Below are 27,898 nucleotides of genomic sequence, written 5' to 3' on the forward strand. Positions count from 1 at the left end.
GATTGAAGTTATTCATTGCAAACCTGATCTATTTGGATTCTGGTGGTCAGTCATTAACAATTTAAATATACAATAATACCTATTGTAAAAATGTGAGCTTTGAGTTACTCAAGGTTATCAAGTGAATCATTTGTGAAAATTGTACAATAATAAATGACCTCAAATGTCTTTATTCCTTCTAAAACAAAGAAAGTAGACAACTGGAATATGCATAATCCTTACACTCATAAATTGTTAATTATTACAAGGCTGGCATTCAGTACATCGCAGGACAAACTAGACTTTCCTTATTCTCCACAATCTTAGGACAGAAGCACAATACAAATCTCCAAACACTGTCTTGACTACCTATTCATAATGCTTATCATACACATGTACATACTGAGTCCTGACAGAAATTCCAGACACTTCCATCCATAATAAATAGGAGCAGGGGTTAAATTGGGCCGTCGCATTCTATGAGAGAAAAGAAAATCCCTCTCAAAGTGCTTTCAAATTGCAGTGGAGAACAACATGGAGAAAAACATGCATGCCAAGTCATTGTGGCCTACAACATTCTTAATGTAGTTGCTGGAAAACACACATTTTAAATCATTTTTGATGGCCACTGTTAAAAGAGGAGGATCACAGAGCGTTCTAATTTTTTTACTCAACGTATTTCTCAAATCCCCAAAATTTGTGAACTGCACCATTTTAGAACCAGAGTTTTTAGCAGAGGCATGGTTTATGCCCGTTGGCACTCGCCAATGGTGTTGAATGCATAGGAAAGACCAGGGCTAAACGTACCATGGGGCAGGAGGTATTCACAGTACATGATCCTTGGATAGGTGCCAGTGGGACATTCAAATCATCAATATGTTGCTAACTAGCAACAAGATAATGTTTAGAGTTTGTGATCTAGCTAATGATTAGCCCAATGGGGTGAATGCAGATGGGTAACCCTCAGTCTATTTATTTATAGCTACAACAGGGGAAACTATATCTTAGATGTCAGTATCATTTCATTTCAATAGGCTGTCCTTTTAAAAGTCACCCGAACTGAACTTCTCACAGTCATTCCTCCCCCCCCAAAATGGTAGGTTCTTCCAACCTGTAGTATGCTGTAATATGTACTTTTGTCATCAACCCGCCATGTGGCAGTTGGAGAACTTTTCCATTGAACAGAGGTGTATTTTGCCTACACCCTATGGTAAATGTGGGCTTGTGATCCCTGGACGTTTGTACTTAGCATCCGTTTTGGGTCTTGTCCTGTGCATACTCTTCAGCACACCTGAGTGCCTCAGTGAGGTTGGCCCCACTCCCTGTGCCCTTTGCCACAGTGGCAGAGCCACCTGCGTTCCCTCCCAGGCGGGCACACACTGTCAGGGCCCAGTCACTGGCAGAGAGAGCACTAAAGCCCTATGGAGAGACAAAGATCAGGAGTGAGTGTTGGTGTGATGGAGAGAGAGAACAGGTGGGTAAAGAGTGTGTGAATATACACATGTATTTGGACAGTGAAGCTCCATGTTTTAATTTGGCTCTATACTGCAGCATTTTTGGATTTGAGATCAAATGTTTCATATAAGGCGACAGTAAAATCAAAAACAAAAAAACTATTATTCAAGATTATTTTCATAAGGTGCATTCAAAAAGTATTCAGACCCCTTGACATTTTCCACATTTTGTTACGTTACAGCCTTATTCTAAAATGGATTAAATTGTTTTTTTCCCCCTCATCAATCTACACACAATACCCCATAATGACAAAGCAAAAACAGGTTTTTAGAAAATTAAATATTACATTTCATAAGTATTCAGACCCTTTACTCTGTACTTTGTTGAAGCACCTTTGGCAGCGAATACAGCCTCGAGTCTTCTTGGGTATGACGTTACAAGCGTGGCACACCTGTATTTGGGGAGTTTGTCAGATTCTTCTCCGGAGATCCTCTCTAGCTCTGTCAGGTTGGATGGGGAGCATTGCTTCACAGCTATTTTCAGGTCTCTCCAGAGACGTTCGATCGGATTCAAGTCCTAGCTCTGGCTAGGCCTCTCAAGGACATTCAGAGACTTGTCCCGAAGCCACTACTGCGTTGTCTTGGCTGTGTGCTTAGGGTCATTGTCCTGTTGGAAGGCGAACCTTCGCCCCAGGCTGAGCTTCTGAGTGATCTGGAGCAGGTTTTGATCAAGGATCTCTCTGTACTTTGCTCTGTTCATCTTTCCCTTGAGACTGACTAGTCTCCCAGTCCCTGCCGCTGAAAAACATCCCACAGCATTATGCTGCCACCACCATGCTTCACCGTAGGGATGGTGCCAGGTTTCTTCCATACGTGACGCTTGGAATTCAGGCCAAAGAGTTCAATCTTGGTTTCATCAGACTAGAGAATCTTGTTTCTCATGGTCTGAGAGCCCTTTAGGTGCCTTTTGGCAAACTCCAAGCGGGCTGTCATGTGCTTTTTACTGAGGAGTGGCTTCCGTATGGCCACTCTACCATAAAGACCTGATTGGTAGAGTGCTGCAGAGATGGTTGTCCTTCTGGAAGATTCTCCCATCGCCACAGAGGAACTCTGGAGCTCTGTCAAAGTCACCATCTGGTTCTTGGTCACATCCTTGACCAAGGCCCTTCTCCCCCGATTGCTCAGATTGACCAGGCGGCCAGCTCTAGGAAGAGTCTTGGTGGTTCCAAACTTCTTCCATTTAAACATGATGGAGGCCAGTGGGTTCTTGGGGACCTTCAATGCTGCAGGAATGTTTTGGTACTCTTCCCCAGATCTGTGCCTCGACACAATCCTGTCTCGGAGCTCTACGGACAATTCCTTCGACCTCATGGTTTGGTTTTTGCTGACATACATCGTCAACTGTGGGACCTTATTTAGACAGGTGTGTACCTTTCCAAATCATGTCCAATCAATTGAATTTACCACAGGTGAACTGAACTCCAATCTAGTTGTAGAAACATCTCAAGGAGGATCAATGGAAACAGGATGCCCCTAGGCACAATTTAAATTCTCCAAGCAAAGGGTCTGAATACTTATGCTAATTTATTTTATTTATTTTTGCTAAAATAAAGAAACAAACTGTTTTTGCTTTATCTTTATGGGGCATTGTGTTTAGATTGATGAGGAAAATAAATAGTTTAATCCATTTTAGAACAAGGCTGTAGCGTAACAAAATGTGGAAAAAGTCAAGGGGTCTGAATACTTTTCCAAATGCATTGTAGGTGAGAGTGGGGTATGTTGAGACATTATTTACATTCAGGATCACTATATCAAAGGAAATATACTATTATTTCTAACATAGATATCTACAAATATTTCAGGATGTTGATCATCCCTGAAAATAATCAGAATTCATGTAAACATAACAGTTTTGAAAACATAGTTGTCCAAAAAAAGTGGTCTCTTGGCACAACTTACCTTGATTATGGGGTAAATTGAGCATAGGGACACATTTCTAAAACTTTGCACTTTTAACATAGACTCAGGTCCTGGTGTAACCTCATATCCCAGCGATAATGCCCTGCATTACACCTGGGAAGAAAATACTTAAATTGTGGCCTAGAGGGGGGCGAATCCAACTGAGGAAGGCATTTCTCATCATTTGAACTTGACTAATCACACGAACGCGAGCTGTCTTCAAAATATTATGCATATTATGAAAAAAAAACTGCCAAAATGTAATCATAATTTGAGGTATAGTGGGGCAAAAAAGTATTTAGTCAGCCACCAATTGTGCAAGTTCCCCCACTTAAAAAGATGAGAGAGGCCTGTAATTTTCATAATAGGTACACTTCAACTATGACAGACAAAATGAGAAAAAAAATCCAGAAAATCACATTGTAGGATTTTTAATGAATTTATTTGCAAATTATGGTGGAAAATAAGTATTTGGTCACCTACAAACAAGCAAGATTTCTGGCTCTCACAGACCTGTAACTTCTTCTTTAAGAGGCTCCTCTGTCCTCCACTTGTTACCTGTATTAATGGCACCTGTTTGAACTTATCAGTATAAAAGACACCTGTCCACAACCTCAAACAGTCACACTCCAAACTCCACTATGGCCAAGACCAAAGAGCTGTCAAAGGACACCAGAAACAAAATTGTAGACCTGCACCAGGCTGGAAAGACTGAATCTGCAATAGGTAAGCAGCTTGGTTTGAAGAAATCAACTTGTGGAGCAATTATTAGAAAATGGAAGACATACAAGACCACTGATAATCTCCCTCGATCTGGGGCTCCACGCAAGATCTCACCCCGTGGGGTCAAAATGATCACAAGAACGGTGAGCAAAAATCCCAGAACCACATGGGGGGACCTAGTGAATGACCTGCAGAGAGCTGGGACCAAAGTAACAAAGCCTACCATCAGTAACACACTACGCCGCCAGGGACTCAAATCCTGCAGTGCCAGACGTGTCCCCCTGCTTAAGCCAGTACATGTCCAGGCCCGTCTGAAGTTTGCTAGAGAGCATTTGGATGATCCAGAAGAAGATTGGGAGAAAGTCATATGGTCAGATGAAACCAAAAATATAACTTTTTGGTAAAAACTCAACTTGTCGTGTTTGGAGGACAAAGAATGCTGAGTTGCATCCAAAGAACACCATACCTACTGTGAAGCATGGGGGTGGAAATATCATGCTTTGGGGCTGTTTTTCTGCAAAGGGACCAGGACGACTGATCCGTGTAAAGGAAAGAATGAATGGGGCCAGGTATTGTGAGATTTTGAGTGAAAACCTCCTTCCATCAGCAAGGGCATTGAAGATGAAACGTGGTTGGGCATTGAAGATGAAACGTGGTTGGGTCTTTCAGCATGACAATGATCCCAAACACACTGCCTGTGCAACGAAGGAGTGGCTTCGTAAGAAGCATTTCAAGGTCCTGGAGTGGCCTAGCCAGTCTCCAGATCTCAACCCCATAGAAAATCTTTGGAGGGAGTTGAAAGTCCGTGTTTCCCAGTAACAGCCCCAAAACATCACTGCTCTAGAGGAGATCTGCATGGAGGAATGGGCCAAAATACCAGCAACAGTGTGTGAAAACCTTGTGAAGACTTACAGAAAACGTTTGACCTCTGTCATTGCCAACAAAGGGTATATAACAAAGTATTGAGATAAACTTTTGTTTTTGACCAAATACTTATTTTCCACCATCATTTGCAAATAAATTCATAAAAAATCCTACAATGTGATTTTCTGGATTTTTTTTCTAATTTTGTCTGTCATAGTTGAAGTGTACCTATGATGAAAATTACAGGCCTCTCATCTTTTTAAGTGGGGGAACTTGCACAATTGGTGGCTGACTAAATACTTTTTGCCCCACTGTATATTGATTAGCCATTAGATCAATTACCCACAAAGCAATCATTTTGACTATATTAGCCCATAGAGCTACAAGGATGCACTTTCATGCTAGGGTTAGGACCTCATATTACAGCTTATAGAGACCCCAACTGATGTACAAAACAGTCTTAAAACAATCTACTTTGGTTTAGATAAAATAATCATGAAACCTATCAAATAAATAAATTTGACTTTGTGAAAATCAGGTTTTTGGACCGAACTTGCTTACTACTTTTCCCATGTGTTTTCTTCCATCACAGACTCCATGAAATAATGACCTCTCCCTAAATATTTGGTCACACTATTAATTTTGTGCATGGTTTCCTAGAAACAAGGGGTTGTTCAACTAACCCTTTGGCACAACTTACCCCACTCTCACCTATCTTTTTATTACCATTAAGAAATGAAAGCGCTTTATGTATTTAGTCCCCCCCACCCTTGACCTATTGAGAGAAAATGCCATATCAGTAAATACAGTGATGTAAGAGCTAGACCCTATACCTTGGGCACTTGGCACGCACACAGGACCTTCCCCGATGGCTGCTGGTGGGAGAGTAGCATGATCAGGGTCCCTGGGGCTCTGTCACTGTATTGGTTCACTGTCTTCATCAGCACCTACAATGAGAGCAATGGGATCAACTACATCGAGGCTCAGTTTCCCAGAGCCTTAGTAACGGTAAGTTCATTATTAGATCCCACTTTAAGTGCATCATTAGAATCTAAGGTGTTTCCAAAAAAACGATGGTTGCACTGAAAGTGATTGATAAAATACAGTAACTCACTCGCTGTGAAAACTGATGCATTAGTTTTATATGGGGCAAAATGATCTAATTGTGGATGTTAAACAACTACTGAGCCTCATCAGAAATTCAGATGAAAAACATACTGATATAGAGTCTGTGTCCACAGTGTCCACTACAATATTCTTGTTGCTATTCTTTATGAATAGTGATTGGGCTTTCACAGCAGCCTGAAAATGGAACAAAAGTAAGTAAGAAAGAGAAAGTAGTTAAAAGTACAATTAGTATAATGGTTTATCATGCAGTAATTATCATGCATTAACTATTGTGATTGTTTTATAATGCTGTTGTGACTCATGTGTCTTCCTGCATACAAAAAGTTAGATCATTTTCATGTATTTTTACTTGTCACATGAAATAGTTATTGTGGGGGATTTAATACATGTTTGAAAGGACAATGGGGTTGTGTGCTTGTGATACCTCTTTGGTCTCCAGTTTCCTTATGCTTGTGTTGGTTGTCCTCTGTAGACCTTTGAGGCGAGTTTGAAGCTCCCTCCGCTTCCACTGTGGTATAGGAGTGCAATCCACTGCCTGGGACAAAACACAAATAAGGCCTAAGCATTTGTGTCATATTCACATTTAATTCTAACTATTTAAAGTAATGTGGTAGCTTGGGACTATAAGGTTATATCTGCAAAAAGATGATTCTGAGTAAATGACCTTTAAAGTTTCGAACCATCATTGGTTTGAATGGTGTAAGGAGTTTTTATCTTGTATTCTTTTGAACTTAACAACATGAATTGGGGTATTTAGAGTACTATATAGGTGGAGAACATTGAACAGAACAAGGCTATGTCAATAACTAAAATTTAGGGCAGAACATTTCCATAATGAATATTTACTTCCCCCCCTGCTCACCCCCCTGATTTCCTCACCAAGGTATTTCTAGACTTTTCAGAATTAAACTCGGACACTGCAGTGGTTGGAGGAGATTTTAACTGCTTGTTGAACCCCCTTATTGATAAGTTTCCCAGTGGTATAGCTTCACTCTCTCCTCAAGCTAAGTCACAAAAAGCTATTTGTGATGATCTGGGGTATGCGGATGTCTGGAGAGCTTTTCATCCCTCCAACAGAGAGTTCACTTTTTTCTCTGCACCTCATGGATGTCAGACTAGAATAGATTTTTTTTTTATGCCCAGGACGTCTTTGCAGTCTGTTTTATCCGCTAGGATAGGAAGCATAGTCATATCTGATCATGCTGAGGTGATCCTGGACATAAAACTCAACGGGGCATTCAATCGGTCAAGACATTGGAGGTTGAACACAACCATTCTTAAAGACCATACATTCACATCATATTTTATTACAGAGTTTAAAGCATTTTTCTCTATTAACTCTCAATCAACAGATAACCACTCGCTCCTTTGGGAGACCTGTAAAGCGTATGCCAGGGGTCTGATTATGTCATACACAGCTACTAAGAGACGGAAAAAGCGGGAAAAGCAAAAATGTTAGAGGGTGAATTAGGAACTAAAGAGAAGGACTACATTAAAACGCCCACTCCTGCCCTATTAAAGGAAATATCAGTCATTAGATCAACGTTAGACTCTCTCGTAACACAGGACGCTGAAAAGAAAATGAGATTTGTCAGGCAAAAGCTATATGAACATGGCGATAAGCCAGGAAAGTACTTGGCATACCTAGCTGAAAAGAGGGCTGACTCTCAGTCAATTGCTACTATTACTGATTCTGATGGTAATCATTTATATGAAAATAAATTGATAAGTGACTCATTTAAGAAACTTTATACAAACCTTTATGCCTCAGAACTGCCAAAGGATGCACCCAAATTAACCCTATTTTGTAAGATTGAGCTCCCTACTATCTCCCTCCTTAATGCCCCTATTACCAAGGAAGAGATAATGTTCGCAATTAAGAACCTGCAAAATGGTAAGGCACCAGGACCAGACGGGTTTTGTAGTGAGTTCTATAAAGAGTTCCATGGCCTGATCCTTGAGCCATTACGTGATATGTTTAACCACTCATTTTCAAATGACCAACTCCCTCAAATGCTGAGAGAAGCCAACATTTCACTTATTCTCAAAAAGGGAAAATGTCCAGAGTCTTGTTCCTCGTACAGACCAATTTCCCTTCTGAATGTGGATAGAAAATTGCTTTCTAAAATTCTAGCCACAAGATTAGAGGACTCACTGCCACTAATTGTGAAAGGAGACCAAATTGGCTTCATTAGGGGCTGTAAGTCATGCAACAATGTCAGGCGGCTTCTTAATGTAATTCAAGCCTACCAACAAAGTGCTGTGGATGGTCTTGTGCTCTCCCTAGATGCTGAGAAAGCATTTGATCGTGTGGAGTGGTCTTACCTATTATTTGCTCTAAATAAATTTGGTAAACAACTTAATACAAAATAAACAACTTTATAAAATGGGTGAAAGTTTATATGATGATCCTCAGGCTGCTGTCCTTACTAATGGGCTAAGGTCAAATAGCTTCTCTATACACAGAGGTACCAGACAGGGCTGTCCTTTATCCCCCCTCCTCTTTGCACTCGTTATGGAACCACTGGCCGAGGCCATCAGGGTAACGCCTGCTATACAGGGGCTGCTCATAAAATAAGCTTGTATGCTGATGATGTCCTGATATTCATCTCTAGTCCCGAGACTTCAATTACATCTCTTATTAATATTATTGAATTATTCAGCGAATTCTCAGGCTACAAGATTAACCTTAATAAGTCAGAGGCTATGCCACTTGGTAGCCACTTGGTACCTAATACTTCTCCCCCTTCCCTTTTAAATGGTCTCCCTCAGGTTTCATGTATCTGGGTATATTTGTAACTCCTAAATTCCAGCTAATGTACAAAGCCAATTTTGTTCCTTTGTTTGATACAATAAGACAGGATCTGGAGCGCTGGAACTCTCTCCCGATTTCTTGGTTGGGTAGAATATCCCTCTTGAAAATGAACATTTTACCTAGACTACTTTACCCAATCCAAATGATCCCAGTATTACTCTCCAATAAGGTAATAAAGGATGTAAATGGATGGCTAAGTTCCTTTATATGGAGTAAACGCAAGCCAAGACTTAAGATGTCAATATTGCAGCTGCCAAGTTCTATGGGCGGCTTGGACCTGCCCAATATCAGGTTCTATCAATGGTGTGCCCACCTTTGTTATATTTCTGACTGGATCACAAATGATGACTCCTCTATTTGGTTAGACATTGAGACTTCTCTTTCAAAATACCCCTTACAGGATCTTTTATTTTTCAGAAGTTTCAAGTCTGTAGAAGATCACTGCAATAATCCTGTTACACTTAACACTCTCAAAGTATGGAGGTCAGTTCAACGCTTCATGGGAAGGTCCAAACTAACCTCTGCTCTTACCCCAATTCTTAACAACCCAGATTTCAGTCCAGGGTTGCTGGCTTTAACTTATGGCTTAATAAGGGCATACGCAGGCTAAATGACTTATTTGCTGATAAGATTTTGTTGTCATTTGAGCAGATGGTCGAGAAATATCGACTCCCAATATCGACTCTTTTTCCTCTTCCTACAAGTAAGACATTATATTCTGAAGAGCACCACCTTAATTGGTAACCCTGATGTGTCTGTCATTGAAATAATGATTTTTTTCCCCACAAAGGAAAATGTCTGTAAGTCTGTTTTATGATACTTTAAGGTCCTTTTCTGCTGTCAACACACAGAGGGTGAAACAAGTGTGGGAGAAAGAATTGTCTGTTACTATATTGACGAAGAGATGTGGGAGGACATTTGGAGATATGCAAAAACAATATCTATATGTAACCGTACTAGAGCAATCCAATTAAGAATAATACACAGATTGCATATATCCCTAAATCGCAGACATGCTTTTAGCCCCACTTCCTCTTCCCCTCAGAGTCTTAAATGCAAAACTGATACAGGCACTCTAACACATTGTTTATGGTCATGTACCAAAATACAAAGATACTGGTCTGGTGTTCTGCAAGAAATTGAAAAGATCCTAGGGGTTAATCTAGAATTGAACCCAGTTTCTTTACTGTCTAGGTCTCCCTACATGCCTACTAGGTCTCCATGCCTACTAGGTTTCCCTAGTAGGCATGTTACTTTTGTGGGTAAAAGGAGTCTTTACAACATCCTTACCTTCGCAGCGAGGAAAAACATCCTTTTACAGTGGATTAGTGATAAGGTTCCTTCTATTAAAGATTGGCATAAGATACTATTTGAATGGGTGCCTCTGGAATATCTGACATGTACATTGCATTCTAAAACAGACCAGTTCTACAAAGTATGGGAACCTTATCTAAATTACCTAGAACCTGAGGTATCAGCTATTATGTTGCAAGGATTCTCTTAGAATGGCGGGGATCTATGTATTTCAGAACTACACTGTACGTTCCATGTGTGGAACCTAACCTCTTGGTTTAAACTGAGCTTTTTAGTTTAATTTCTGTTTGTAAGTTTGTTTAAAATGTATGTATTGAGAGACGCAATGATGGTGATGGGGTGAGAGAAGCACCGAGCGGGAAGAGGAAAATGGTGTACGTATGTATGGATGTGTATGTGTGTATGTGCGTGCGCGTATTTATGCGTATGTGTGTGTATATGAATGGGTATATGTATGTGTGTGTATGTATGTGTATGTATGGGTGTGTATGTGTGTATGTGCGTGCGCGTATTTATGCGTATGTGTGTGTATATGCATGGGTATATGTATGTGTGTGTATGTATGGGTGTGTATGTGTGTATGTGCGTGCGCGTATTTATGCGTATGTGTGTGTATATGCATGGGTATATGTATGTGTGTATGTATGTATGTGTATATATATGCGTGTAGATGTGTAAGCGGGTGCTGTTTTTCTTGTTTTTGTTCTGTGTGCTTTGTCTCTGTTGTTGTATCTCTTAATATGGGTGAAAATGGTGAAATTCCAATAAAAATACTGTTACAAATAACTAAAATGTAAAAAATGCAGGTCCCATGTTCTCAGCTATTCAAACACTTAGGCAATAATTTAATACTGTCTGAAATTGCCTTTTGGAGCATTTTCAATATTGTCTGTCTAATGACCATCAGTTAGGTCAGTAGGGAGGGAGTGGAAAAGCATACATACATCTGTCAGTATGCCCACTTCTTTGGCCAGCCGGTTGGCATGTGCGAGGGAGGGGCTGGCGACCGTTGCAAGACGTGCTGACAAAGACTCCACTTCCTGGGTCAGGACCTGACCCGCCTCTCGAGCCTGTGAGCCAACAAAACAACGACAAATATCAGAATGAATCTCGTTGAAAGCTACTTGTGATTCTGTAAAACTCTCAACTTGGGCTACGTCCCAATTATCTCTCCTTCCTCCAAAGTGTGCACTTATTCACTCCCCTTCACTAATTTGAAAGGAAATGACTGCTTTAAGAAATATGGTGCAAACTCCCACAAGCCCATGCCTCCAACAATCCGATGCATATTTGATCATGGAGTGTTTTTTAAAAGATCAGTGATACATGACATCCTAAATAGGAAAATGTACAAAATTAATACTGAATCAGCAACACAAAAGTCTTGAGCGAGGGACTAACTGGTGTTGTAAAACACGAGAATACATGGGATAAAGTGACGTGATTATATAGTCCGCTACTATGCACCTCTGGCATATTCACAATAAGACACGACCTATTTAGTTTTATGCCTTCTTGCTTTTATATAACACACCTCTCTGGCGTCGTCTCCAGTGACTGCCACGATGCGGCTGATCCCTTTAACCATCTGCCTCTCGGAAATGATAACCAAATCCCCGATCTCCCCGGTCGTCAGTAAATGCCTGAAAAAGAGAAAACCGCTTGGTCTAGTAGCCCTTTAGAAACAGCCAATGAACATAAAATATTTAGCACTGTTCACAACTATAGGAATTGTCAAATCTACTCCTCCAAATATATGAACCGTTTCTATCCTTAACCCATGATAAAACGTATACATTCTACTGTCTCTTCTCATTTTGGCCCCTTTACAGTATATAGAACAATTTGCCACATCCTCACAGCCCGAAAGGTGAGGCTGTGCATATTGTCATTTCATAATATCTTATGGTAAATAACAAGTAATGTTAAGTCCTACATTTAAAAATGCCTTTTGAATCTATCATAGAGAGGGAGAAAGAGTGATTGAGTGAGACAGACAGACAAAACTTACGTCCCACAGCAGAGCTCCACTGACGTCCATCTGTCCGTCTGAGAATCATACAGGTCTGCTACGGGAACTGCCACGGACACCACTCTCACCGGATCAGGGTACACCTAGGAAGAATTACAGAGGATTCAGGAATCCTCCAATGCCAACACACTATTATGCAGTATATCTTGCACTTACAAATTGCAACCATTGGGTTGACACTTATACATTGTTAATGTATTATGTTGCTAAGAGAATTGAACACTTTACAAAACACAATTATTATCAACATTATTCCTTTTAATCTGGGTAGGAGAGTCCCCGAATCAACACACAGTTACCTCATCCACAGTCCTTAGACCTGGGATGTCTTTAGCCCGGGCCAGGGGAACCTCCTCTATGTACACCGCTTTATTCTCTGTGATAATGTTGTGGATGCTCCTCTCAATCTCCTGGAGCTGGGGAATACTCAATGATCCCTACAGAGTGACCACCAAAAATCAATGATTATTATTACATCCAAAAAAGCATTTTCATGCTTCTATACAAAAGTGAGTTTTTTTTGATTATCTACTGGACTTTGGCAATGTATATAACTTCACATTATTCATAACGGATGTGATGACTCTAAGGGCGTAGTCACATGAAATTTGTTACCCTGGTGCTGTTCTCTGGTGCGCTTGGAAGAATTCCACAGAATACGTTTGGGTTTCACAATGTATTTTATTTTTTATGTATCAGAATGTTTTTGGGAATTCTGGGACTGTCGCCATTAAAACCCCACTAGCTTAAACATGGAGACCAATTTACAAGAATTTTTACTTTCTCTTATGATTTGCTTGAATCAACAGTATTGTTGAAATGTCGGGACCATTATGCATATAGTGAAGGATGTAAGCAGCAAACTATCTGCCTAAACTGACACAGGAGGCTCACACAACAAAGCCAGAGGCCAGCGGATTTTAAGGATGAATCAAGAGTTAGAGGTTGGATATGTTTCTCAGCATACTCATCCAAAAGCACGCAACAAGGTGAGTAAAATGATGCCTGGCTATTTCTGCACAACTTGTTGCCTCTATAGAGTATAATAAAAGACCAACTGTAGTGAGAGGTTCAGTAGTTCTCGCATGACTGTAGAGGGCTTTTGGTCGACTGAAGGGGAGATGGAGGTGTTTGCTTAAACGCAATGACTGTCACATTGACACAATAAACACACTAATTATGGCATGTTGTTAGCTGTATCATTTCTGTGAAATTCATAATAAGTATTTTGAGGAGGATGAAGTACAACAACAAATAATTCCCGGCAATGCAACTGGAAGGGAGGGCCAGGTACCACAGGGCCTACCATAGCCTGACCACAGCAGCAGTGATTTCAGTGATGCTATCACCTCATACTTTGCCCGGCTTTAAAATTGAACATGGAAAGCGTTCACAAAATCATCAGTTGCTGAAGTTTTTTATGACAAGCAAAACTGTCAAATCTAATTTCTACGATGAGTATTAAAAAAAATCTAACACAGACTATGTAGGCTGTGCAAACAATCAATTCAATTAAAAAAATACTTAATTGGCTTGGTTATTGTTTTTTTGTGTGTTTTATAAAAACAACATTTAAGTCATCCATGTTTATAAAAATAGGCTACAGGGGCCTTATATATTCAAGATATTATTACTATTACAGTGTTATTATACAACGTATGGGTCTAATCCTAGATAATATTTGGTTAAAACCGCATTCCAGCTGGTGTCTATCCCACAAGTTACCACAGGCTAAATATATGACGAAATGCCTATTTACTCTGTTCCATCTGACTACACAAAGCACTGTCTCATCAGCTCAGCCAGGCAATGTACAGTATATACTAGATCTACAGTGCCTTCGGAAAGTATTCAGACCCCTTGATCTTTTCCACATTTTGTTAGGTTACAGCCTTATTCTAAAATTTATTAAATTGTTGTTGTTTTTTCAGCAATCTACACACAACCCCATAATGACAAAGCAAAAACAGGATTTTAGAGTTTGTTTCAGATTTTTTTAAATAAAAAACTAAAATATCACACTTACATAAGTATTCAGATCCTTTACTCAGTACTTTGTTGAAGCACCTTTGGCAGAAATGACAGCCTCAAGTCTTTTTGGGTATGATGCTACAAGCTTGGCACACCTGTATTTGGGGAGATTCTCCCATTCTTCTTCGCAGATCCTCTCAAGCTCTGTCAGGTTGCATGGGGAAAGTTGCTGCACCATGTTTTCAGGTCTCTCTAGAGATGTTCAATCAGGTTCATGTCTGGGCCAAGGACATTCAGAGACTTGTTATGAAGCCACTCCTGGAGCTCTGTCAGAGTGACCATCGGGTTCTTGGTCACCTCAGTGACCAAGGCCATTCTCCCCCGATTGCTCAGTTTGGCCGGGTGGCCAGCTCTAGGAAGAGTCTTGGTGGTTCCAAACTTCTTCTATTTAAGAATGATAGAGGCCACTGTGTTCTTGGGGACCTTAAATGCTACAGACATGTTTTTCATACCCTTCCCCAGATCTGTGCCTCGACACAATCCTGTCTTGGAGCTTTACGGACAATTCCTATGACCTAGTGGCTTGGTTTTTGCTCTGACATGCCCGGTCAACTGTGGGACCTTATAGACAGGTGTGTGCCTTTCCAAATCATGTCCAATTAATTGATTTTACCACAGGTGGACTCCAATCAAGTTGTTGAAACATCTCAAGGATGATCAATGGAAACAAGATGCACCTGAGCTCAATTTAGAGTGTCATAGCATAGCGTCTGAATTCTTATGTAAAAGGTATTTCTACTTTTGATATTATAATACATTTGCTAAAATATCTAAAAACTTGTTTTCGCTTTGTCATTATGGGTTATTGTGCGTAGATTGCCGACGATTTAAAAAATATATCAATTTTAGAATAAGGCTGAAAGGTAACAAAATATGGAAAGAATCAAGGGATCTGAACACTTTCCGAAAGCACTGTACAAAGCATCTAGAGATTATCTCCCATTTCTTTTAGAATAGCATTCGGTTTTCAACAGGAGATTAGTAATAATCTGCCTCTCTGACATTTGCAACATTGTTTCAATATTGAAATTCGATCTCTAGCTGTCCTATGGTAATGAACGTGTCGGGAGTCGGGACGAGACAGACCGGCTGGCAGCTTTTCTCAGCCAGTCTAAATCATGAATCAGCATAGTTTTTATGGATATACTGTATACAAAGAAATGTCAATAAAAAACACGAGATGCAGCTATTTTTCTGTCATTCCAACTTCAGTTTGAAGTGATTGTGTTAGCTGTGTAGTTGGCTCTTCTGAACAATGGCCTGGCAAGAGAGCAAATGTTCTACAGGTGAAATTGCACATCAGTGTTATGGATGTATTCCCTCCCCCAAAATAAATAACTAGAAAACAGCTTAAACATAAGAAAATGCAGCTACTTTGCTATTATTCTGGCTCCATTGTTTGACGTGACTGTGTTAGCCAAAGTAGGCTAGCTAGCATGCAAGGGATAAGAATGTTGCCAGCCATCATGGCAACAGAACATTTAGAACAAACGACTGGGTCGAGTCCATAGTTGGAGACCAAAGATTTAATGACTGGGTCGCGTCTCTGGCAACCGAATCGATAGAACGAACGACCAGCCGGCTTGGGTAGCAACCCTAGATTTGTGTTGGGACTATATTTTGTGGAAGGATGAAATAGTAATAATAAATCAAAATAAAGTTACTGAAAATGTATATAATTGAATTGTTGGACAACGACAGATGATGAAATTCACGGATCATACTGTATACCTTGACGCTGAAGTCAAAGCGTAGGCGGTCTGCAGCGACATGACTGCCTCTTTGCTCCACAGAAGAACCCAGCAGCTGACGGAGGGCGAAGTTGAGGACGTGTGTGGCGGTGTGCTTGACCATGCAGGCTAGTCTCTGTGGCTGGATGTGAATAAACATTCATTTTCTTATTAGCAAATTCAATTATGACATGTAATATGTCATTAACATAATCATATTTATGACAAAGTATACGTCACAAACATCCCACTGGGCACAGACTTCAGTTCAACGTCTAGTTTTGATTTACGTTCATGTGAATTCAACGTGAAATCAACCAAAAATGTCCCCCTGTCATTGGATTTAGGTTAAAAGTTCGGTGAAAAAAATACTAAATTCCTGTACGTTTATGACTTTGTAAATCCAATCAGTTTTCCACATTGATTCAACATCCTCACATTGTATTTTTTGGTTGAAATGATGTGGAAAACAACATTGATTCAACCAGTTTTTGCCAAAATAGCTTTAAAGAGCACATCTCACAAATAGCTTTAAAGAGCACATCTCACAAATAACACACACACCCACAGTTAATTTGTTGCAGAAGCCTTATGAATAAATATTTTTTTTTATAAGCTATACTGCGTTTGTCTATGGCATGTGTCAAACACATTCCTCAAAGGGCCGAGTGTCTGCAGGTTTTCGCTCCTCCCTTGTACTTGATTTATGAATTAAGGTTACTAATTAGTAAGGAACTCCCCACACATGGTTGTCTAGGGCTTAATTGAAAGGAAAAAACAAAAAACAGCAAACACTAGGCCCTCCATGGAATGAGTTTGACACCCCTGGTCCATGGTAACCAACATATGTTTAAACAGGGTTGGCAGTCAAATACAGTGTGACTATAGATACTCTGTTGATTTATGACTTTTTTGTTAATTTAAATGTTGAATGTGAGGATAGTTTCACCACTACTTTCCATAGACTTCAAAATAACACTTTTTCTTCCTACGACCCGACTAGCCTGGATTTCAAATGATCATGACTGCTGTGTAAATAAGGTCCATTGTGTAAGCTAAGGGTCAACCTGTAGAAAATGCTATACCTCATCCAGGTAGAGCTGGACCTGGTCCCCTTTTCTCAGCACTTCAGCAGCAGTGACCTGATGAACCACATATCCCCCAGCAAGCTGCACAGCCTCAACAGGGTACAGGACATCCTGAGGGAACACACACACCATCCCAACTAGGCTAGTAAATGTACTATCAATTGAATGATTCAATGTTCAAAGTTGACATCAGAAACATTCAATGTATGGACCCTACATTTTCAGGTACATCCCTAACAAGCAGCTCACAGACACACGTTATGACACAGTGTACTTAAACATGGTGTCCTAAAAAAGGTGTAGCTAATGCTGACCGGTAGTCCATCTCTGATGAAGTAGCCCTGGTCATGGGACTGCCCCCCTTGCTCTGCATAGAAACATGTCCGGTCAAGCACCACACCACACCTCTGGCCCCCGGACACCTCCGAGACAAGAGTCTGTCCACAGTACAGGGCCTGCACGGTAGCATGGCAGGGCTGGAACACTGGAGAAAAGACACAGGGCTCCTTTCAGAGAGAATAAATTGGACAGCAAAACAAAGGATAATTGACCTGAATATAATATATTCACTGAAGATTATCCTTTGGAGTGCTGTCTAACTCATTCTCTAAGGATTTTACTAGCGAGGATCCAGCACCCAACCGTTTTAGACTAATTACTGTATTTGTGAGTGAGCATGTTGTTTATAATCTCGAGAACTCATCTATACCATATTTGCCATCCTGTGCCAAGCTGTAGTGGTACTTGGGGGAGTCGTCTGTGTGGGGAACTTCTCCACTCTGCAGCTGGGCTAGGCTGTGCAGATCCAGATGGACCAGCGTATCCCCAACAGAGGTCTGCACCTGACACCTAAGCTGGTGGTGGGGAGAGGAGAGACAGCCATGGAATGGGGTGGATCATTTTCAGTAAAAAGATACTGAAAAGATACTTATCTGCAAGGGTTGCGGAAAAAGCTGGATGGCCACATTTAGTTTCAATAGTTTAAAACCATAAATATTTTTTTATTAAGAAGTAATTCAAGCTTTTAATGTAAAATGTAGCACGGTACTCATTAAATAATTCAGTGTTGAGTAAAGGAACAAACTAATATATGATAAAATCATAAAAGTGTCATGTTTGAAGCAACTGTCCAGTGAAAATCTCACATTCAACTCATACCCAAATATTGTTTTTGACTCGTCCCATGTGTGGCCAAAGCATAAATTAGAGAAAAGACACAAGAACTCCACCTCAAAGTTGAATCTCAAACAGGCTGTTTCAAAAATGCTTGCAATATCCTCATAGCACATGAAGTCATGTTGGCTCATCAATCAGCGGTCTCCTCACATGAATATTTTTAATGACCGTTATACGCCCACCATACTGTTGTTGGGGTATGTCCCCGCCATTCAAACACAGAAATACTTAATTACCAATTTTTGGAAGGGAAACTATTTCACACAGGGTAATTAATTACATGTGATATTTCATAGAAATCTGGAAACATTGGACATTTACTTTTTGGTATTTTGCTATGCAGCTTCATTAAGCTAGATTAGACTAGCAATATTGGCTTCATGTATAGAAAAGGAGAGGAAAAGCACTGACTGTAGTTACATTTTCATTTTCAATGGCCAACACATCAAGGGCCCGTTGGTCAACACTCAAGCCCTGCTCCTCCAGCATTAGTCCAATGAGATCCAGAGGAAAGCCCAGGTTACGATGCAGAGACCAGGCAACAGACACTAGGAGATAAGCACACACACACACAAAGGATTGACTATTGAAATAAATTGGCCCAAAAATGTATACCACAAATACCCTATTACAAACCATACCCTATCCCAATACTGTATCCTAGTACTGAAGCTGACCTGGGAATAGAGTGTCATTGTTCTCCAATCTCTGGAGTGTCCTGTCAATCACTCTGCGCCCCTGCTTCAGAGAGGACAGGAATTGGGCCTCGTTTTCATTGATTATATCCATGATCTGAAAAATAAATCAAATAGATCTTAGTAGTTTATCACTATACCTTCCTTGCCACTCATCTGAGAAAGTGTGTCAAGTGAATGGCTGTGTCGAAATGTCAGGAAGTTTGTATATGCAAGACTTTATTTTATTTGGAAGAACTTTACTTCCTGGTGTATAACCATCATTAAACGTGTTGATGTAATTTCTCTAATTTCATGGTAATTAACTTACCCTATCTGACTCTTTATGCAGTTCGGGATAAGCATCACCCTGTAGAAAAGATGTGGATGATAGAGGATCAAGACCATGATGACAAAGGTCACAAGTCTGATATCACAGCCCAACTCACCAGGATGTGGGCAACGGTGGGTACCAGGCTTGCCAGCGCTCCCTCAGGGGCCTGCAGTACCTCAGTGCTGAACCTCACAGCTCGCCGGAGGATACGGCGTAAAACCAATCTGCAGCAGGCACACACAAACATATTAATTGAAAGAGAATGAAAATTACAATTGTTAGATGTGTTCAGACCTCCCACAGTCTATTTTGTAGATTCAGCTATGTCTCAATCCCAAACTAATTTTACCATGTCAATCTTCTTTCTCAATCTTTGGGATTGAGATATGTTAATTTTAGATTGAAATATTACTCTCAGTTAATTTAACCTTTAACTCTAGAACCGCCATACGCCATTAGCCACTGACGTTTGATTTTATAAATAAAATACCCCCCGGAAAAAGTAAGTCCTGCTACTCCCTGACTTATCCTAAATATTTGTATTTTACATTGGTCATTTGTCCGAATTTTGAAATCAGAAACGGCCTTTAGAGACTTTGTTTCCTGTTTTGTTCACACCTATTCACACCCAACATAACCCGCCGAAACAATGCGCTGTAGGACGTTGGTACACAGCCAGGCACTGACGTGTCTCTCTCTCTCTCTCCTCACTGAATGAATGACAAATGGATGAATGGGCAATAATTGTTCACCTTACTTCACAATGGAATTTAAATTAGGCCAAACTGAATGATAATGAGGGTGAAGAGGTTGATTTAAATTAGAAAGACAATACTGTAATGATGAGTTTGTGTTATGCCTATTTATCAGCGTTGGCGCTCATGTTTAAGGCAAATAATTTGACCACGCCTTATGGGTTGATATCATTCTCTTTGAAGTTCTACTTTGTAAAAATAAGCTGTTATGGGACTGTTTTATTTACTTTATTTATATTTACTATTTACTATAATTATTCAAACTTATTGTAAGGGAAAACAAAAACATGCTATGTGTTGCAGTAGGCCTTTAGAATAAGGCAAAACATATCCTTGACTATCTGAGTTGACGAGCGAAGGGAAGCAAACGATGCCAGCCCACTGAATGACAAATGGATGAATGGGTAATAACTGTGTACATTACTCCACGGTCAAATTTAAAATAGTCCTAATTGAATGATAAGGAGGGTTACGTAGTTGAGTTCATTTAGAACAACAATAGTGTAATGATGAGTTTGTATTATGTCTATTTATCAGTGTTGGCGCTCATGTTAATAATTTCCCCGTGCACCTTGTGGGTTGATACCATTCTCTTTTACATTTTATTAACTATAACTCTATTGTGAATCACATTTATTGTAAGGGAAATGATAACATGCTACGTGTTGCAGCAGGCCTTCAGAATAATGCTAAACATATCCTTGACTCTATCCAAGATGATGAGCGAGGGAAAATAAATGATGCCACTCAGCCTGCCCACCGAAACTACACAAACTATACCGAAACTCATTTAACACATGATAACAGTAAGCCTATAGACAAGATTCAATTGACAATAGTCTGATGAGTGACAATACTATCAGTTGTCAAATTGTACATGAAGAGATAGGCACATCTTGTAATTGACAGACGCAGGGCAAGGAACATCACTATCAAATCCTCCGTCAGTCACATGCAGGTAAAACATTTTGATTTCTATAAGAAAGAGCATATTCTGCAGTTTCTACTGGCCTGTTCGGATCAGGTTACTGTGGACCACAATCCTACAGAGACATCTCTCTGGGGGAGAGATCAAGAGAAATCAAGAGATATGGAGGTGGGTTTTTTTTCCCACCTCACACCCATTGTAAATCTTAAGGCAGCAGACAAAATCCCTTTGTCCTCTCAGTGTGGAGGAATGGAATGTATGATGGGCCTATGGAGAAATAACCTCAGAACAGTCACATGCAATAAATGGACTTGGGGACAATATGTTTCGTCAGCCAAAATGGTGGTGGAATATGAAAATTAATGTAATTTTTGTTATGTTATTAAATGACGACGTTATAACAAAAACATTGTAACTTGAAGAGTTTTCATAATATGTACCTGATGTTTGCATACTGTACGTTGTGTGGAAAATGTTCATTTCAAAGAGAATGTTTTTTTAAAGATGAAATGTGAAGTTAGTTGTCTAAATTGGATCTGAGTCAAATTCAGACCTTGACTCGTAACTAGTGACGCCCCAGAGAATTTGCCATAAAGACGGATGCTACGGTTGAGTAACTGTATCTGTATCTAAGGTGAATTCAAGCAGGACCACCCAGTTATTCTCTCCAATGAATCGTGCGCCTACACTGCTTTCATTCCCACGCTGGAACCATCTACACGGCTGATCGTCCTCACAAGACCCTCTTACAGAACAAGCGCGAGGAAACAGACCATTAAGAGCAAGGACACTGACATCGTGTGGACAATCAGAGACTTACACCCGGTAACAACAGAAGTGTCGCCATCAGAGGGGAAGTCGGAACTCGGTCCACGAGGAGATAACTACATCATTATATTCTGACCCATAAGAGCTGTAGTTCGGGGCAAGGTGTTAGGGGTAAAGTAAGCATAGTTTACAAATGTATCCAAGTGTGCTTTTCTCTCGTGCACTCTCTCTTTCTATATTCCCATTTTGTGTGTCATATTGTGTTGGACCGCTAGGGACCTATTTCATTGTACTAAGTTCTAATCAATAGCCTAGACTGTGTGTTTGTGTATCTTATATTATCAGTATATTATCAATAAATAATCATCTCAATTGGTGTGGTAAGGACTCATTTAGTGGGACTCGGGTTTGTGCAGATTCCTGGATTATGCAACGTTCAGGATGAGACTGTAGAGGAAATCGATTAATTAGCAACTGTTGTAAATTCTATATTGATATTCTTTTGAGTTAATTTGGGAAATGGAAACTCAATAAAAACAAACTTTCCCATGGTGCCCCAGGTTACTGAGTTAATGATGACCTGATGAATTTAATCACGTAATTATAAACAGTTAATAATTCGATGAACAGCAGTCGTCACAATCAATACAACGTCACAACACTAGTAACATAATAAAAATATGATATTCGGTTGTTTTTTTTCTAAATACATTTTCTTATTTTACACAATGTTTCTTTTAATCTGCCAAAATGAAATTATAAAAGGACTTCTTTGTGATGGACTTGAACTAGTGGTTTTTAGTTTTAACTTATAGCCTAGAGTAAAATAAACAAGGGAAAATGCTATTATGTTCTTTGAAATAATTGTGTTTTAGTATTCTAATGTTGCCTAAGGCCTTTATAAACACAACCAACTGTATATTATTCCAATAGCATATTTCTCACTCAAACTTTGTAGAATTACACTAAGCATATCCTTGACTCTATCTAAACAAATAACAGTTGTTATATTTTTTTACATGGATATATTCCCATGAATATTTATTCATGCTTCACAACTGTTTATGCTCTATTTATCACCCGTTGGTGCTTATATTTGGGCACCTTGCGGGTTGATATGCATCTGATGTTAAAGGGGACTCCGGGATGCCTAGTAACACTCAACGTTCTCTAGCGGGTACTTATAGGCTCAAAGGCCAGGCTGTTCTAGTGTTGACTACCGTTTTTTTTTAAATACCTTTAGGTGTTATCATTCCCTTCCTCAATGAAGTGGAAATGCTTAGTAAGTCTGGCATTTTTCAGATTGCCTGTTGTGCATCAGCCATAATCGGAGCATGGTGCAGCAAGAGACTAACAGCAGTTTGACTCACTCGGCCCCAGACATGCCCGGGTAGACTCCGTCAGCAATGCAGACAGACAGGGTGCGCACGTGGTCAGCAACGACGCGGTATGCCATGTCCACTTTGCCCACATCCGCCTCTCCAGTCCTCCCTCTATACTCAGGGCAATTGGAGCGCTAGATGGATTTAGATGATAACTAAATGAGAAAAAGAAACAAACCAAACTACAAAACAGACAAATCATTTGGCACTAATACTCTCCTGTAAGAAAGATATAGACGTCAGTGAACATTCATTTAATCCCGTGGGAGCAACAGAGCCATAGCAGTTCATTGTGAAATTAATTATGACACATAATTTGGACAATCAGATACAAATTTACCTATGTAGGGAAGGTTTAGTTCATTATCTTTCTTGCCAAAAATATAATCTTGATTAATTCTCAGCTAAGATCCTTCTTATCTTTGAAATGTATTCTATACTGAACAAAAATATAAACCCAACATGTAAAGTGTTGGTCCAATGTTTCATGAGCTGAAATAAAATATCCCGGAAGTGTCCATATGCACAAAAAACTTATTTCTCTCAAATTTGGTGCACAAATGTATTTATATCCCTGTTAGTGAGCATTTCTGCTTTGCCAAGGTAAATCTATCCACCTGACAAGTGTGGCATATCAAGAAGCTGATTAAACAGCATGATCATTACACATGTGTGCCTTGTGCTGGGGACAAAAAAGTCCACTCTAAAATGTGCAGTTTTGTCACAGAACACAATGCCACAGATGTTTTGAGGGAGCATGCAATTGGTATGCTGTTGGCATGCTGACTGCAGAAATGTCCACCAGAGCTGTTGCCATATAATTGATTGATAATTTCTCTACCATAAGTCGTCTTCAATGTCATTTTAGAGAATTTGGCAGTACTTCCAACTGGCCTCACAACCACAGATCACTTGTAACCACGCCAGCCCAGGACCTCCACATCCGGCTTCTGCACCAGGTGAAGCTGGTGGTTGAGTGAATGCCAAAAGCATGCAAAGCTGTCATCAAGGCAAAGGGTGGCTACTTTGAAGAATATCAAATATAAAATATATTTTGATTTGTTTAACACTTTTTTGGTTACTACATGATTCCATATGTGTTATTTCATAGTTGTGATGTCTTCACTATTATTCTACATTGTATAAAATAGTCCAAATAAGGAAAAACCCTGGAACAAGTAGGTGTGTCAAAACTTTTGACTGGTAATATATAATAATTTCTAGACACATAGAACTCAATTTATATCTACAGATGGCATTAAATAGGGTGTCCTGGATATTTCCTGCAGGGGTTGATTCTGGGTCCTGTACTTTTTACATGAACAATATCAACTTTATCTGTAAATAACTGTAACCTGCACTTGTATGCCGATGATAATGTTGCGTATGCTATTGTCCCCCACGGTCCTTTGGTCTATACTGAGTTAGGTAAATCAGCTTTTAGTTGTTTCCTTGCACCTTATCTGTGGAACAATCTTCTAAATGTTCTTACATTTTATGTTATGGTGCTTTTTGGGGGCAATTCACAAAGCTGATTAAGGATCGTACTACTCATTAATGTGTTCGTTTTTTATGGCCGTGTTTTTCTTTCTGCTTGCATTTTGTATTTAGATTTTGATGTGTGTATTTTCTGTAATTTATGTAATTCAGGACTCATCTGTAAAAGATACCTTGATCTCAGTATGACTTCCAGATCAAATAAAGGTTAAATAAAATGTCTGCTTCTCTTCCTTCACATGTATTTTGTTTAATTTCTTAAATGTTTTTCTTCAATCCTCTATCTTATTGTACCTAATTATCTGTAAACAAACTAAACTTACCTGTTGTATAGCAGACAGCAGAGGGGTAAAGAGGTCAGTGTCGTAGTTGGAGCGTTGTCCTTGGAGAACGGTCACCAGTCGCTCCAGACCCATGCCAGTGTCCACGCTGAACTGGGGGAGTGACCGTAAGCTGTGATCTGCCTCTCTGGAACAGCCAAACGCAAGGAGTCAGACATAGGCTTGTAAACACAGACACACAATCCACCCTAGTAATTTGATTCAGTCATGGAAAAAGTATAACAGTCCATAGTAGAGTGAACTCCAGATGGAATATATTTTCATCACATAATAATGTAAAGATGTTATCGTCTTGCTAACATCCTCTGCCAAGGTTAGAGTGCATGAGCATTAGCAGAAATTGTTCCTAACTAGCTAGCTGTGTGTGCCAAAAGTGCTTGTGTTTGTTTATCTTTGATACATGAGACCTTGGCTGAAATAAAAACGAAATGAGTTCGCAAGTGGGCTTGTCCGAATACCCAAACTTGCATTCTAAATAGTACATCGATTGGGTATGCAAAAACATAAAGTTTTATAGTATGTTACATTACAAAAATGTATTATGTTTTAAATGCCAGGAAGTCAAACTAATTTAAGCTTTTCATTTAGTATGAATTCACTGTACACTATTTATATTCAGTAATGAGGATGAGTTGTACCAAAATGTACACACGGTGGGAAACAACGCAGTTGTGCATTAGATGATGCAATCCTATGAATGAGTCTAGAATGTTGATATTTGTTGCTTACTGCAACATTTTTATACTAAACAGCATGTTCTAAATAGTATATAGTATGGTTAATTAAAAACCAAACTATAAGCCCCTGGTAGTAGGTATAGCACCTGTTGTATTGCATGAAGACCAGGTTCCAAATCTCGACCACATCAGGACTGTCTGCATTGACCAGCGATGCTGCGTTACGGCCCCCAATGTGGTCATAGTGGATCTCTGTGCAGGGGCCACAGGGGCCAATCTCCCCCATCTCCCAAAAGTTGTCCTTCATCCCAAATGGCAGGAGGTGATCAGAGGGCACTCTACAAACAAAAACATCAACCAAAAAAGAGAACGGCAAAGGATCAAAACACAAATGAGTCAGGAAGTTGTTATTATCTTGGAGAGGAAACTATGGCTTTCATACCCCATGCTTAGCCAGATGTGGCGTGTTTCCTCATCTGCTGGCAAACCAGAGGTGGCATCACCGGCAAAGTATGAGACGTAGAGGCGTTCTGGAGGAATCCTGTACTCCTCTGTGAGTAGACGCCAAGCCATGATGCACGCTTCCTCCTGCACAGAGACACTTTTAAACCTGCCTTTTAAACTGCTATGGCATCATAGATCACAGCTACATGTATGTCACACACCTTGAAGTAATCGCCAAAGGACCAGTTTCCTAACATCTCAAAGAAGGTGTGGTGGTAGACATCTCGACCAACATCTTCCAGGTCGTTGTGTTTACCCCCAGCCCGGACACACTTCTGACTATTCACCACCCGCCGGTATGTGGCCATTTCACTGCGCGGGTCTGCTGCTCCAAGGAAAATAGGCTTGAACTAAGTGAAGAGGAGAAGAGAGGCGTCATTCCAACTCAGAGCCAGTGAAGTTGAAGCACCCCAAAAAAGCTATGAAGGCATTTGATGCATGGCCTAAGGTATGGTATGTATACACAACTTTTCACTTTTACGCAAAAAAAATCAACAAGTCAACAAGACACAAATCTGCATTTGACTGGAATTGCCTTTAGATAGCTAGCTAGTAGGTCTATGTATTGTCTACACTCGCCAATGCTGTTGTTCACGCGGGACTGTACACCCATAGAGCAACAGAACTGTCAGAGGTGTCAAATCTCCAGTGTCATGCATGAGGCTAGCTTTCTTCGCTATAGCCCCTTTGCCAATAATCAAATTAGTGTCTACTGTATTCGATAATATAGCTAATACTTCATGTGAAAACCGACCGATGATTGTTCAATTTACCTGGTTCATGCCTGCGTTGACAAACAGGAGACTCGGGTCTCCCCGCGGACGAACAGGGGAGGATGGCACAATTATGTGTTGGTAGAGTTCATGAAAAAAATCTGTGAACGTACGCCGCACACGATTAGACGAAAAGTCTGTTTGAACCTGAGAATATGACCTTGATAAATATCCTCTGACGCTTGAAAGTGATGTTAAATTATTGTTTATCACTGCTCTGTACCAATGTGTCAAGCGTCTCATGTGCGCCGCCATGTTGGCAGCTCTTCTTCTTCGGTGGAGTTTAACTGCGGTTGGCATCAAATGTTAATGGGGCATTACCGCCACCAACTGGACGGGCTGTTGAACGAGAAAATACCAAACATATTGCCGAAAAAAGGGGGAAACGATATCATACCAAATACAAAAATAGACAGACGCATCAACAAGCAAAACCCACCCCCCTCATTCAGTCACAGTCCAATCCAATTTCTCTGACTCTTTCCTGTGCTTTACAGTTGATGACTATTGCAATAAATGACACAAATCCCACCCTTTTAACATGTAATGTATCATGATCCCTTAGTTGGTGTGAAACCTTCACTGGTGGTGTCTCTACTACCATTGTTTCTTCACCACGACTCACTCCTTCCCTCTTCTCATCGCGTCCAGATAGGAGAACCCCTGGAGAGCACTTACTCTTACCACCTCTGTCTCCTTTGGGCGTATGTTTGTCACCACAATTGCAGCATTTCAACTCAGCTGGCATACGATACTCTTCCCATCTGCATACACTTGACACATTACCATATATTTTGGGGCTTGTGCACGAAAGCTCTTACAGGGTATTTCATGAATCCTAACTTTACATGAGAAAGGAGAGACTCTTCATCAAAGAACAATAGTTTGATGAAGCAAATGTCTTTACTCCATCCACCATATGGGTCAGTTGATGTGCACCAAGCACTCCATCAAGGTCTTCAGTTATACAAT

At 40.1% G+C, this 27,898-nt stretch overlaps 1 protein-coding gene across 2 annotated transcripts; it reads right to left on the minus strand.

Annotated features, from left to right (window-relative positions):
* Positions 1-154: 154 nt before the first annotated feature.
* aars2 (alanyl-tRNA synthetase 2, mitochondrial (putative)) lies at positions 155-27,212 on the minus strand. 2 transcript variants are annotated; one of them, XM_024443882.2, is made up of 22 exons: positions 26,927-27,212; positions 26,315-26,503; positions 26,092-26,237; positions 25,796-25,987; positions 24,955-25,099; positions 23,123-23,268; positions 19,417-19,525; positions 19,299-19,337; positions 18,971-19,085; positions 18,714-18,841; positions 17,827-17,971; positions 17,432-17,601; positions 17,115-17,228; positions 16,031-16,171; positions 12,568-12,705; positions 12,248-12,351; positions 11,771-11,879; positions 11,181-11,306; positions 6,532-6,642; positions 6,198-6,281; positions 5,813-5,926; positions 155-1,398 (listed from the first exon to the last, which is right to left on the minus strand). In XM_024443882.2, exons 1-22 carry the CDS (start codon positions 27,179-27,181, stop codon positions 1,225-1,227), a joined length of 2,994 nt encoding a protein of 997 aa, XP_024299650.1. In that variant the 5' UTR covers positions 27,182-27,212; the 3' UTR covers positions 155-1,224. The 2 variants fall into 2 exon arrangements, with proteins under 2 accessions (XP_024299650.1, XP_024299640.1); XM_024443872.2 differs by having other exon boundaries at positions 18,705-18,841.
* Between the last annotated feature and the right edge of the window lie 686 nt (positions 27,213-27,898).

Source organism: Oncorhynchus tshawytscha, linkage group LG02, assembly GCF_018296145.1.
Source record: "Oncorhynchus tshawytscha isolate Ot180627B linkage group LG02, Otsh_v2.0, whole genome shotgun sequence".
In the NCBI taxonomy this organism is placed as follows: domain Eukaryota; kingdom Metazoa; phylum Chordata; class Actinopteri; order Salmoniformes; family Salmonidae; genus Oncorhynchus; species Oncorhynchus tshawytscha.

Bases quoted from the DNA above. Each gene is read 5' to 3' on its own strand.
- aars2 (XM_024443872.2), bottom strand. From the start codon at position 27,181: ATGGCGGCGCACATGAGACGCTTGACACATTGGTACAGAGCAGTGATA. The intron at 12,706-16,030 runs GTATACAGTATG...GTCACTCTGTAG, and splicing joins GCTTTGACTTCAGCGTCAAG to GGATCATTGAGTATTCCCCA. The intron at 11,880-12,247 runs GTAAGTTTTGTC...TCTCTTTTTCAG, and splicing joins GTGGAGCTCTGCTGTGGGAC to GCATTTACTGACGACCGGGG.